The following is a 12762-nucleotide window of genomic DNA, read 5'->3' on the forward strand; positions in this document are numbered from 1 at the left end:
GCACTCATCACCACACCCAGCTAATTCTTCTGGATTTTCTTGTAGAGATGGGGTCTCACTATGTTGCCAGGGTTGGTCTTGAACTCCTGGGCTCAAGTGATCCTCCTACCTTGGCCTCCCACGGTGCTACGGTTACAGGAGTGAGCCACCATGCCTGGCTAGAACTCTTAAAGATGGATGGGGAGAGAATGATGAATGAATTTCTATCCCTGAGTATCCCTTCATCCCACTGCTCACAAGTGAATTTTCTTTTATCTTCAGGCAGATCTGGAGGAAGAAAGAATGCGGCAGAAAATAGCAGAAAGGACCTCAGAAGAAACAATACGCATTTACTCCTTGAGACTGTTTTTGAACTGTATTGTTCTGGCTGTTTTAGGGGCATGCTTTTATGCAATATACGTAGCAACTGTCTTCTCGCAAGAGCACATGAAAAAGGTAAATTAACTTGTACTCTGGCTGGACATTATGCCTAGTGCACTGAAAATCTGTGAGGTAGATACCATCGTCATTTCTGTTTTACATATGGAGATACAAGTTTGGCTGATATGATCAAGACCTGTAAATCAGAGGTGATCAGTTTCCACTTTTTTATTTTTTTTTGAGACGGAGTTTCGCTCTTCTTGCCCAGACTGGAGTGCAATGGCATTGTCTTGGCTCACTGCAGCCTCTGCCTCCCAGGTTCAAATGATTCTCCTGCCTCAGCCTCCCGAGTAGCTGGGATTACAGGCATGTGCCACCACGCCCGGCTAATTTTGTGTTTTTAGTAGAGACTGGGTTTCTCCATGTTGGTCAGGCTGGTCTTGAACTTCTGACCTCAGGTGATCTGCCCGCCTCCACCTCCCAAAGTGCTGGGATTACAGGTGTGAGCCATTGTGCCCTGCCCAGTTTTCACTTTTTTTTTTTTTTTTTTTTTGAGACGGAGTCTCGCTCTGTCGCCCAGGCTGGAGTGCAGTGGCGCGATCTCGGCTCACTGCAAGCTCCGCCTCCCGGGTTCACGCCATTCTCCTGCCTCAGCCTCCCGAGTAGCTGGGACTACAGGCGCCCGCTACCACGCCCGGCTAATTTTTTGTATTGTTAGTAGAGACGGGGTCTCACCGTGTTAGCCAGGATGGTCTCGATCTCCTGACCTCGTGATCCGCCCGCCTCGGCCTCCCAAAGTGCTGGGATTACAGGCGTGAGCCACCGCGCCCGGCCAGTTTTCACTTTTAAGAGAACTTTTTTGTTTTTGTTGTTGAGACAGAGTCTCACTTTGTCGCTCAGGCTGAAGTGTGGTGGTGTGATCTCAGTTCCTTGTAACCTCCACCTCCCAGGTTCAAGTGATTCTCGTGCCTCAGCCTCCCTAGTAGCTGGCATTACAGGGATGTGCCACCACACCCAGCTAATTTTTGTATTTTTAGCAGAGACGGGGGTTTCACCATGTTGGCCAGGCTGGTCTCGAACTCCTGACCTCAAGAGATCCACCCACCTTGGCCTCCCAAAGTGCTGGGATTGCAGGTGTTAGCCACCGCACCTGGCCTTAGAGAAATTTTTAAAAGCATCTAAAGTGTAGTGTTTGAGATCCTTACTGCTCCTGGAATTTGCAATATTCAAAACTAGGCTGGACTAGGGTTTTATCCCTGACTGTTATTTTTGAACTAAGGCCTTGGTTTACCTAAAATAGCAGTGGTTTTAAAATTCCAAGTTTGTCTAGTGGCTCTGTTTTATGAAAACAATCATCAGGGGTCCAGGTTCCGTTCATCTTGTGGCTCTGCCCTCCCTAGGATATGGTTTTCTTTTCTTCTTTCTTTTTTCTTTTTGAGACAGAGTCTCACTCTGTCACCCAGGCTGGAGTGCAGTGGCACGATCCCGGCTCACTGCAACCTCCACCTCCCGGGTTCAAGTCATTCTCCTGTCTCAGCCTCCCGAGTAGCTGGGATTACAGGCACCCGCCACCACACCTGGCTAATTTTTGTATTTTTGGTAGAGACAGGGTTTCACCAGTTTGGCCAGGCTGGTCTCGAACTTCTGACCTCAAGTGATCCACCTGTCTCAGCATCCCAAAGTGCTGGGATTACAGGCATGAGCCACCACACCTGGCTGGGTGTGGTCTTCTGTATGGTACAAGATAGCTCACCACCATGGCCACATTCTAGCCAAGGGGAAGGAGATGAAGGGGCTAAGGAGGGCACATTTCTTCCTTTAAAGGGCATAACCTGTGGGTTACACTAAAAACTTCCACTTATATCCCCTTGGCCAGAATTTAGTCACATGGTAGTACCTAGCTACAAGGGAGGCTAGGAAATTTACTTTTTATTGCGGATGGCTATATATTGTCCAGGTAGTCTGTTACTGTGAAAGCAGGGAATTGCTATTTCAATTTCAAATCAAATCAATTCTACACCCTTGAAGATACTTTAAATTGCCCGTTTATACAGAATACATGGGTCTTCTTATACATCCCTTTAATAAATCCAGTAGATCCTGGTTTTCTTCCAGCACAGTACTAGATACCTCTTTTTGAATATCTGAAGAAGGAGATGGCGGCCGGGCGAGGTGGCTCATGCCTGTAATCCTAGCACTTTGGGAAGCCAAAGTGGGTGGATCACCTGAGGTCAGGAGTTTGAGACCAGCCTGACCAACATGGTGACACCCTGTCTCTACTAAAAATACAAAAATTAGCCTGGCATGGTGGGGGGTGCCTGTAGTCCCAGCTACTCGGGAGACTGAGGCAGGAGAATCGCTTGAACCTGGGAGACGGAGCTTGCAGTGAGCCGAGATTATGTCTCTGCACTCCAGCCTGGGTGACAGAGGGAGACTCCATCTCAAAAAAAAAAAAAAAAAAAAAAAAAAAGGAACGAGATGACTTATGCTTACAGGCCATGTTGAATGACAAATACGTTTTGTTTGCCCAACACACATAGTTGAGTTCTTTTTTGTTCTATCTATTTGTGGTGTAACTTCCTCATATACTCCTGACTAATAAGTTTTGTTATCCTCCTAGGAAATCGACAAGATGGTTTTTGGAGAGAACCTCTTCATATTGTATCTACCATCTATTGTGATCACGCTGGCCAATTTTATCACCCCAATGATCTTTGCCAAGATCATCCGCTATGAGGATTATTCTCCAGGCTTTGAGATCCGTCTGACAATCCTTAGGTAATGCCTAACATGAAGATGGCAGGCATGTCAAGCCAGTCACTACCTGCCCACTCTCTTGCCCATGGCAGACATCGCTAATCAATTGTAGTGCATTTTCCTGCTGAGCCAAGAGTCCTCCTCAACCTTCAGACAGCCCCCATGAATGAATCAGAATTTGTATATATGGTGAAATGTCTTTGATTTGAAAGTCTACTCCTTGGTATTATATTTTTGCTTCATATAATAGCACAGGGCACAGGCTGGGACCCTGAGAGGAGGGGTTGCTCTAAAGCTGTCAGAAATGACAGCTATAAGGCAGAGTCCAGGGAGTTAACACAAATGAGTGGAGAGGACCAGGTGGGACTGTGCAGGACTTGAGAGTTTTCTTTCTGTTTCTCAAATGCCTTAGATTGCATTTGCATCTTATTTCAAACATTTTTTATTTTGAAAATTTTCTTTGATTCTTTTTTTTTTTTTTTGAGATGGGGTCTTACTCTGTCCCCCAGGCTGGAGTGCAGTGATGTGATCATAATTCACTGCAGTCTCAAATCCCTGATCTCAAACAATCCTCCCACCTCAGCCTCCCACATAGCTGGGACTACAGACATGCACCACCATGCCCAGCTAATTAAAAAAATTTTTTTTTTTTTGTAGAGACAGGGTTTTGTTATGTTTCCCAGGCTGGTCTTGAATTCCTGGGCTTCAGTGACCCTCCCACCTCCAGCTCCCAAATCCTGGGATTACAGGCTAGAGCCACCATGCCCGATCTCAAAGTTTTCAAACAGAATGCATAGTGTAATGATCCCCAGATGCCTTTCACTTACATTTCAGTCATTCCCAACATTTTGCTAATCTCGTTTCCATCCATTCCCTCCTAATTTGCTAGATTATTTTAAGCAAATCTCAGGCAACATGCCATTTCATCTGTAAACACTTCATTATACCTTTTTTTTTTTTGAGACGGGGACTTGCTGTGTTGCTCAGGCTGGAGTGCAGTGGCGTGATCTTGGCTAACTGCAACCTCCACCTCCTGGGTTCAAGCGATTCTCCTGCCTCAGCCTCTCAAATAGCTGGGACTACAGGTACGGGCCACCATGCCTGGCTAATTTTTTAAAATATATTTTTAGTAGAGATGGGGTTTCACCATGTTGGCCAGGCTGGTCTCGAACTCCTGACCTCAGATGATCCACCCACCTTAGCCTCCCAAAGTGCTGGGATTACAGGCGTGAGCCACCGTGCCCAGCCAACTTCATTATATCTCTAAGTGATGGGAGCTTTAAATATATAACCATCATCACACCTAATAAAATCGAGGCAGTCTCCCCAGTGGGGTTGCAGATGGTTTTCCACGTTTGATTTGTTCAAAGCCGAATCCAAACAAGGCCCACATGCTGTTTGGTCGTCATGTGTCCTAAATCTCTTTTATTCTTTTCAGAGTTTCCCCTCCCCTTTTGTTAGGCCTTTGATTTGTGGAAGAAACTGGATCATTTTCCTGTAGAATAGCTCCTATTCTGGATTTCGTCCATTGTTTCTTCCTGGTGTGTTTAATTTGTTTCTCTATGCCCATAGTTGCTATAAATGACTGTGGAGATTCAGAGTTTTTGGTAGATTCTGTGTCAGTTTTTAGTTAAGGAAACCTCATCAGGGGTGCCGTGTCCTTCCTGTTGTATCCCAGCAGAGGCACAGAAGGTTGTGTTAGTAATGAGAACAGTGAGCAGAGGGCGTGGGTTCGCTCTTTCCCCCATTCTTTTCTTTCCATTTTATTTATTTATTTTTTTTTGAGACTGGGTCCAGGCTGGAGGGCAGTGGCACGATCGTAGGTCACTGCAGCCTTGACCACCTGGGCCCAAGTGACCCTCCTGCCTCAGTCTCTCGAGTAGCTGGGACTACAGGTGCACACCACCATGCCAAGCCAATTTTTAAATTTTTTGTAGAGACAGGATCTCCTCACGTTGCCCAGGCTGTTCTCAAACTCCTGGGCTCAAGCAATTCTCCCACCTCAGCCTCCCAAAGTGTTGGGATTACAGGCTTATGAGCCACCATGCCCAGTCTCCCTTATTCTTTAAATTATTCCTTCTTTTTTTTTTTTTTTTTTCTTTTTTTTGAGACGGAGTCTCACTTTGTCGCCCAGGCTGGAATGCAGTGGCTCGATCTTGGCTCACTGCAAGCTCCGCCTCCCGGGTTCACGCCATTCTTCTGCCTCAGCCTCCCGAGTAGTTGGGACTACAGATGCCCGGCACCACGCCCGGCTAATTTTTTGTATTTTTTAGTAGAGATGGGCTTTCACCATGTTAGCCAAATGTTTCTATTTAATTAATTTTTTTATTTTTATTTTTATTTTTTTCGAGACGGAGTCTCGCTCTGTCGCCCAGGATAGAGTGCAGTGGTGCGATCTCGGCTCACTGCAAGCTCCGCCTCCCGGGTTCACGCCAGTCTCTTGCCTCAGCCTCCCAAGTAGCCGGGACTACAGGCCCCCGCCACCACGCCCGGCTAATTTTTTGTACTTTTAGTAGAGACGGGGTTTTACCGTGTTAGCCAGGATGGTCTCGATCTCCTGACCTCGTGATCCGCCCACCTCGGCCTCCCAAAGTGCTGGGATTACAGGCGTGAGCCACCGCGCCCGGCTATTTAATTTATTTTTGTATTACAAACCAAACAATGGAAAATTGTCTTAAAAAAAAAAAAAACAAGAACAAAAACTCACCGTCTCCACCCACCTCCCTTGAATCCAGTGTGTTTTTGTCTGCACAGTTCCTTATGTTTGTGCCAAAACTCACGTTTTTTCTTCCAAAAATAGGATCATATTTATGTGATATCTCTGCAGCATACTTTTTTTCACTTTTCAGCATGCCAGACATCCCGCGACGCTGATACAGAAAAGATTCCATTGGTTCTTTTCAGGACTGTGTCATGTCCTGTAGTGTCACTACGTCATCACAGAATTAGGAGGTCCCAGCTTTCTGATCTTTTAAAAAAATTGTAGTAACATATATGTAACATAGAAGTTGCCATTTTAACCATTGTCAGAGTACAATTTGGTGGCATTAAGTACAGCCCCAATGTTATGCAGTCATCACCAGCATCCATCTCCAGAACCTTTTCATCAGCCCCAACAGAAATTCTGTACCCATTTAGGCATTTGCTTATTATTTATTTATTTATTTATTTATTTCTGAGATGGAGTTTCGCTCTTGTTGTCCAGGCTGGAGTGCAATGGCGTGATCTTATCTCACCGCAACCTTCGCCTCCCAGGTTCAAGAGATTCTCCCACCTCAGCCTCCTGAGTAGCTGAGATTGCAGGGATGTGTGCCACCATGCCCAGCTAATTTTGTATTTGTAGTGGAGACGGGGTTTCTCCATGTTGGTCAGGCTGGTTTCGAACTTCTGACCTCAGATGATCTGCCTGCCTCTACCTCCCAAAGTGCTGGGATTACAGGCGTGAGCCACCGTGCCTGGCCTGCTTTTTTTTTCTTTGAGATGGAGTCTTGCTCCGTCGCCCAGGCTGGAGTGTAGTGGTGTGATCTCGGCTCACTGCAACCTCTGTGCCCCAGATTCAAGCGATTCTCCTGCCACAGCCTCTGAACTAGCTGGGACTACAGGCGTATGCCACCACACCCAGCTAATTTTTCTATTTTTGGTAGAGACAGTTTCACCATGTTGACCAGGCCAGTCTTGAATTCCTGACCTCAGGTGATCCCTCTGCCTCGGCCTCCCAAAGTGCTGGGATTACAGGCATGAGCCACCACGCCCGACATTGGTTTTTTTGTTTGTTTGTTTGTTTTTTCTCACTCTGTCCCTGAGGCTAGAGTACAGTGGCTGAATCTGAGCTCACTGCAGCCTTGATCTCCTGGGCTCAAACAATCCTCTTGACTCAGCCTCCTGTGTAGCTGGGTCACCACCACACCTTGCTCATTTTTATTTTTATTTTTTTGTAGAGATGGCCAGTGGGTGGTGGTGTTACTTTACTGCCCAGGTTGTTCTCAAACTTAAGGGCTCACGTGATCCTCTGGTCTCTACCTCCCAAAGTGCTGGGATTACAGGCATGAGACACTATGCCTGGCTGGGGTTTTAAGAAAGGCAGCTTTGGGCTGGGCACGGTGGCTCACACCTGTATCCCAGCACTTTGGGAGCCCGAGACAGGTGGATTGCTTGGGGCCAGGAGTTCAAGACCACCTGGGCAATATGGTGAAACCTCAGATCTACTAAAAATAGAAAAAAAATTAGCTGGGTATGGTGGCAGACACCTGTAATCCCCGCTACTTGGGAGGCTGAGGCAGGAGAACTGAGATCACACCACTGCACTCCAGCCTGGGCGACAGAGCAAACACTCCATCTCAAAAAAAAAAACAAAAAAAAAAACAACAAAAAAAGGCAGCTTCTACATTCCCTAGGCCCAGTTCCAAGGGACCAGCCACCCTGAGGGCCTCGTCTTCCCATCCTCTCTCCTTCTCTCCCCGAAGGTGTGTCTTTATGCGGCTGGCCACCATATGTGTCCTGGTGTTCACGCTGGGCTCCAAGATCACATCCTGTGATGATGACACATGTGACCTTTGCGGCTACAACCAGAAACTCTACCCGGTGAGTTGCGGGGCGGGGGCGTTCGGCTGGGTGGGTCCTTCTGGAATACAGTGTCATGGTCAAGAGAACAGCGGTTGAAGCCATGGGTTTGAACTGCATTTGCTTCGCTTTCTTGTTCTAGTGATGAGACAGAGTCTGGCCCCATGGAGTCTAACCCCAGGCACTTCTGAGGGCTTGGAAACCAAGGTCTGTGCTGAGGCTCAGAGTTTGCATCAGCTGATGGCCTCACTGGAGCCACAGGATCTGGAGTTGGAAAGGGAATTAGAGGGTGTCTTGGGAGCATGGTTTTCTCTGCCTCAGCTAGGGTCTTTCAGTTTCCTTCACTCTCTTTGATTTCAGTGCTGGGAGACCCAAGTTGGGCAGGAAATGTACAAGCTGATGATCTTCGACTTCATCATCATCTTGGCTGTGACACTCTTCGTGGATTTTCCTAGAAAGTAAGTGTGAGGGGTGCCCATATTATCCCTGCCACTACACACATGCACACACACACATACACACACACACACAACTGGAGGGTCCCATTGCAGCTGCATTCCAGAAGCTGCTGGATGACTCTACAGCCCTGGAAATCTGACAACTGGTAACTTTCTTTTTTTTTTTTTTTTGAGGCAGGGTCTTGCTCTGTCACCCAGGCTGGAGTGCAGTGGCGCGATCTTGGCTCACTGCAACCTCCGCCTCCCAGGTTCAAGCGATTCTCCTGCCTCAGCCTCCCGAGTAGCTGGGACTACAGGTGTGTGCCACCACGCCTGGCTAATGTTTTGTATTTTTAGTAGAGATGGGGTTTCACCATGTTAGCCAGGATGGTCTGGATATCCTGACCTCGTGATCCACCTGACTCGGGCTTCCAAAGTGCTGGGATTACAGGCATGAGCCACCGCGCCTGGCCAAGTTTTTAATTTTTTGTAGAGAGGGGCTCTTGCTATGTTGCCCAGGCTGGTCTTGAACTGGCTTCAAACGATCCTCCTGCCTCAGCCTTCCAAAGTGCTGGGATTACAGGTTTGAACCATTGTGTCTGTTCACAACTGGAAACTTTCAAGCAGCTCTAGGCTGTTGACCTCAGCATTCATTAATTGCCCATCTAAAGGCAGCATGAAGAGCAGAAATGGGGTCACTTTCCATGAGGTTTTGCTGGGGATGACCTTCTGCCATCAGCACAAAAGGTGCAGACCTTCCAGGCTGCAGTGGACACCTGTCTCCCGATCTGGGTTCAAAGTCCCTCCCTGCCCCTTGCTAGTCATGTGACCTTGGGCAAGTTATTTAAGCTCTGTGCCTATTTTCTCATCTGTAAAATGGGGATAGTAGTAGTACCCACCCAGTAACTTTGTGGTGAGGAGTAACTGGGATAATTAATGCAGATAAAAGCACTGAGAACACTCCACAGTACAGAACTCAACAAAACATTAGCTATCACCAGCATGATTATCATAAACTGTGTTGTCATTTCTGTTATCATTCTCTGTTCACTTAACCACTGTTTACCCACGTATGCAGATAACCTAGGCAGAGGCCAGAAGTCCAGTGAGCCCTTAAAAATAAATATGGAAGCCTGGGCACAGTGGCTCACACCCATAATCCTAGCACTGGGGAGGCCAAGGTAGGAGGATCACTTGAGGCCAGGAGGTTGAGACCAGCCTGGGCAAAATAGCGAGACCCTGTCCCTACAAAACACAAAAATTAGCCAATTGGCCAAGCATGCACATGTAGTCTCAGCCACTTGGGAGGCTGAGGCAGGAGGATCACTTGAGCCTTGGAGGTCGAGGGTGCAGTGAGCTATGATTGCACCACCACACTCCATACTGAGTAACAGAGTGAGACCTTGTCTCAAAAAAAAAAAAAAAAAAAAAAAAAAAAAAAAAAAAAAAAAAGTCAAGGATTGTATCAATTTCAGTGCTGAACTATAGATCTGAGACTTGGAACCTGATCTTAATGATTCCAGAGTTCATTATATTCTGCATCTTTAAGACATTTGACTAACCGGTGTCCATGAGAAATATGCATGGAAATAGTCCTGATCTTTGAGATATGGTTCTGTGGCCTTGGCAGACACCAGTAGCCCAAATGAGAATTGTCTGTTTCCAGGCTCCTGGTGACCTACTGTTCCTCTTGCAAGCTGATTCAGTGCTGGGGGCAGCAGGAGTTTGCCATTCCTGATAACGTCCTGGGGATAGTTTACGGGCAAACCATCTGCTGGATCGGAGCCTTTTTCTCACCCCTTCTCCCTGCAATTGCAACCCTGAAATTCATTATCATCTTCTATGTGAAAGAGGTAAGGAGCCGGTGGGAATGGGGGCTCATATGCTGGGCCATTTTCGACCTTCCAGGGCACCAATATGTGTGGAGCTCACCTCACATCCCATGAGACGTATCAAAATTACATCCTTTATTTAAAATATATGTTTATTCTAGAAAAATATTGCTTTTTTTTTTTTTTTTGAGATAGAGTCTCACTCTCACCGAGGCTGGAGTGCAGTGGCGTGATCTCGGCTCACTGCAACCTCCCCCTCCTAAGTTCAAGTGATCTCCTGCCCCAGCCTCCCGAGTAGCCGGGACTACAGGAGCCTGCCACTGCGCCTGGCTAATTTTTGTGTTTTTAGTAGAGACGGGGTTTCACCATCTTGGCCAGGCTGGTCTTGAACTTGTGACCTTGTGATCCACCTGCCTCGGCCTCCTAAAGTGTTGGGATTACAGGCGTGAGCCACCGTGCCCGGCCGAAAAAGACTCTTGATGGATTTTTTTTTTTTTTTTTTGAGATAGAGTCTCGCTCTGTCGTCCAGGCTGGAGTGCAGTGGCACGATCTTGGCTCACTGCAACCTCTGCCCCCCAGGTTCGAGCGATTCTCCTGCCTCAGCATCCTGAGTAGCTGGGATTACAGGTGCGCTGTGATTTTTGTACTTTTAGTAGAGACGGGGTTTCACCATCTTGGCCAAGCTGGTCTTGAACTCCTGACCTCGTGATCCACCCGCCTCGGCCTCCCAAAGTGCTGGGATTACAGGCGTGAGCCACCACACCCGGCCTACTCTTGATGAATTTTTATGTTTTTATAATTTTGAGAGTTTTGTTAAGAATTGTTTTGTTAAGGCTGGATGTATTTTGTAATTTTCTGTTGTATTTTAGAGCCAATGAATTTTTTTTATTTGTTTGGTTTTTTTGAATTTTTTTTTTTTTTTTTTTTAATTAGAGATGGAGGTCTTGCCATGTTGCCCAGGCTGGCCTTGTACTCCAGGGCTCAAGTAATCCTTCCGTTTCAGCCCCCCAAAGTGCTGGAATTGCAGGTGTGAGCCACCCCGCCTGGACCAGTGCATTTATTTTCGGGTTTCAATGATTTGTGTAAGACCCTGGGCGGTTCACAGTCCATTGCACCAGATGTAAGTGCTAATGAGGGATGTAGCCTTGCAGATGACTGGCTCATCTGGGCTTATTAACCTCTTTTTTCTTTCTTTATTTTATTTTATTTTTTGAGACGGAGTTTTGCTCTTGTTGCCCAGGTTGGAGTGCAATGGCATGATCTTGACTCACGGCAACCTCCACCTCCCAGGTTCAAGCGACTCTCCTGCCTCAGCCTCCTGAGTAGCTGGGATTACAGGCATGTGCCACCATGCCCGGTTAATTTTGTATTTTTATTAGAGAGAGAGTTTCTCCATGTTGGTCAGGCTGGTCTCGAACTCCCGACCTCAGGTGATCTGCCCGCCTCAGCCTCCCAAAGTGCTGGGATTATAGGCATGAGCCACTGCGCCCAGCCTCTTTTTTCTTTATTATAGAGGCAATACAATATTAAACATTTAAATAATGCACATATGTGTACAGTAATTTCTGTCCCTTCTTCCAGAGGTACCCTCTGTTAACAAGCCCAACGTTTATTGATTACCTGTTATGCCAGGCCCTGAGGATTCAAAATTGAAAATCATAATAATAGTGTTAATAATAATAATAATGGTGTTAGTAATAGCAGATAATAATGCCATGTGTCCCCACTCTGCCATTACTTTACACAAATTATCATGCACTGATTACACCCACCCTTTGACAAAGTACTAGATTATATTTTAGTTAAGAAATTTTTTTTTGAGACAGGGTCTCACTCCAAGTTGGAGTGCCATGGCGCGATCTCAGCTCACTGCAGCCTCTGCCTCCGGGGTTCAAGCAATTCTCGTGCCTCAGCCTCTTGAGCAGCTGGGATTACAGGCATGCGCCACTGTGCCCAGCTAATTTTTGTATTTTTAGTAGAGACAGGGTTTCACCATGTTGGCCAGGCTGGTCTCCAACTCCTGGCCTCAAGTGATCTGCCCGCCTTGGCCTCCCAAAGTGCTGGGATTACAGGTGTGAGCGACTGCGCCCGGCCAAAGTGTCATATTTTATAAATTAGGAAGCTGAAGTTCAGAGAAACTGGTCCAAGGTCACACAGCTTTTAAGTGACCCCTTGGATTTGAACCCAGGTTTATTTCACTCCAGAGCCTAAGCTCTTAACCCAGTAACCAAGGCACTGAATTGGGCCAACCTTTCTACCTGGATGTTTTGGCTTTTGAAGAATGTTCTGATGCTTTCACTTGAAAACACAAGTTGGCCGAAATCATCAAAGGAGAGATGGACGTGAGAAAGCTCACAGGAACTTTTTTTTCCCTTTCCGGGAAATACTGATTAGCTCGTGGCTTCGCAGTGTGTAGCATAGTACAGACGCTGTGGGGTGATGGGTTGGGTCATGGTGGGCACCAGGCCTCACTTCTGTCACTCACACCAGGCGTGTCCCGCCGGCTGCCCCGAGGCTGGGCACCAAGTATCTTCGGTACTCAGTGTCCTCTGGCTCACAAGATGTTCCGGCTCCTCCTGAATTCAGAAGCGCTTATGTCCCTGCGCAGTAACACAGCTTTTTAAACTATTGAGAAATTTCATGCCTGTTACCATTCATTATATCCTTTCTTACTCCCCATGTGATATTTCCTTCAAGTCTTTCTTCCCTCAATGGAAATACTTATTTTTAACATGTAGGAGAAAATATATGTGCTTGTTAAAAACTTCAAATAAAGGAACTCCTAATTTGGTGTATATTATTGTAGATACAGTTAT

The 12762-nt window shown here is 46.7% G+C and overlaps 1 protein-coding gene across 16 annotated transcripts in view; it reads left to right on the plus strand.

Moving 5' to 3' along the window:
- The window catches only part of TMC7 (transmembrane channel like 7), a 76593-nt gene that overhangs the window by 52196 nt on the left and 11635 nt on the right, over window positions 1–12762 (plus strand). For all 16 annotated transcript variants that reach the window (XM_510854.8, XM_024349790.3, XM_063797695.1 and 13 more), the window contains 5 exons: window positions 262–435; window positions 2981–3138; window positions 7581–7698; window positions 8038–8135; window positions 9781–9967. In XM_510854.8, coding sequence (XP_510854.4) covers window positions 262–435; window positions 2981–3138; window positions 7581–7698; window positions 8038–8135; window positions 9781–9967 — 735 coding nt within the window. The remainder of the gene's footprint in view (window positions 1–261; window positions 436–2980; window positions 3139–7580; window positions 7699–8037; window positions 8136–9780; window positions 9968–12762) is intronic.

Source organism: Pan troglodytes, chromosome 18 (assembly GCF_028858775.2).
Source record: "Pan troglodytes isolate AG18354 chromosome 18, NHGRI_mPanTro3-v2.0_pri, whole genome shotgun sequence".
NCBI lineage: Eukaryota > Metazoa > Chordata > Mammalia > Primates > Hominidae > Pan > Pan troglodytes.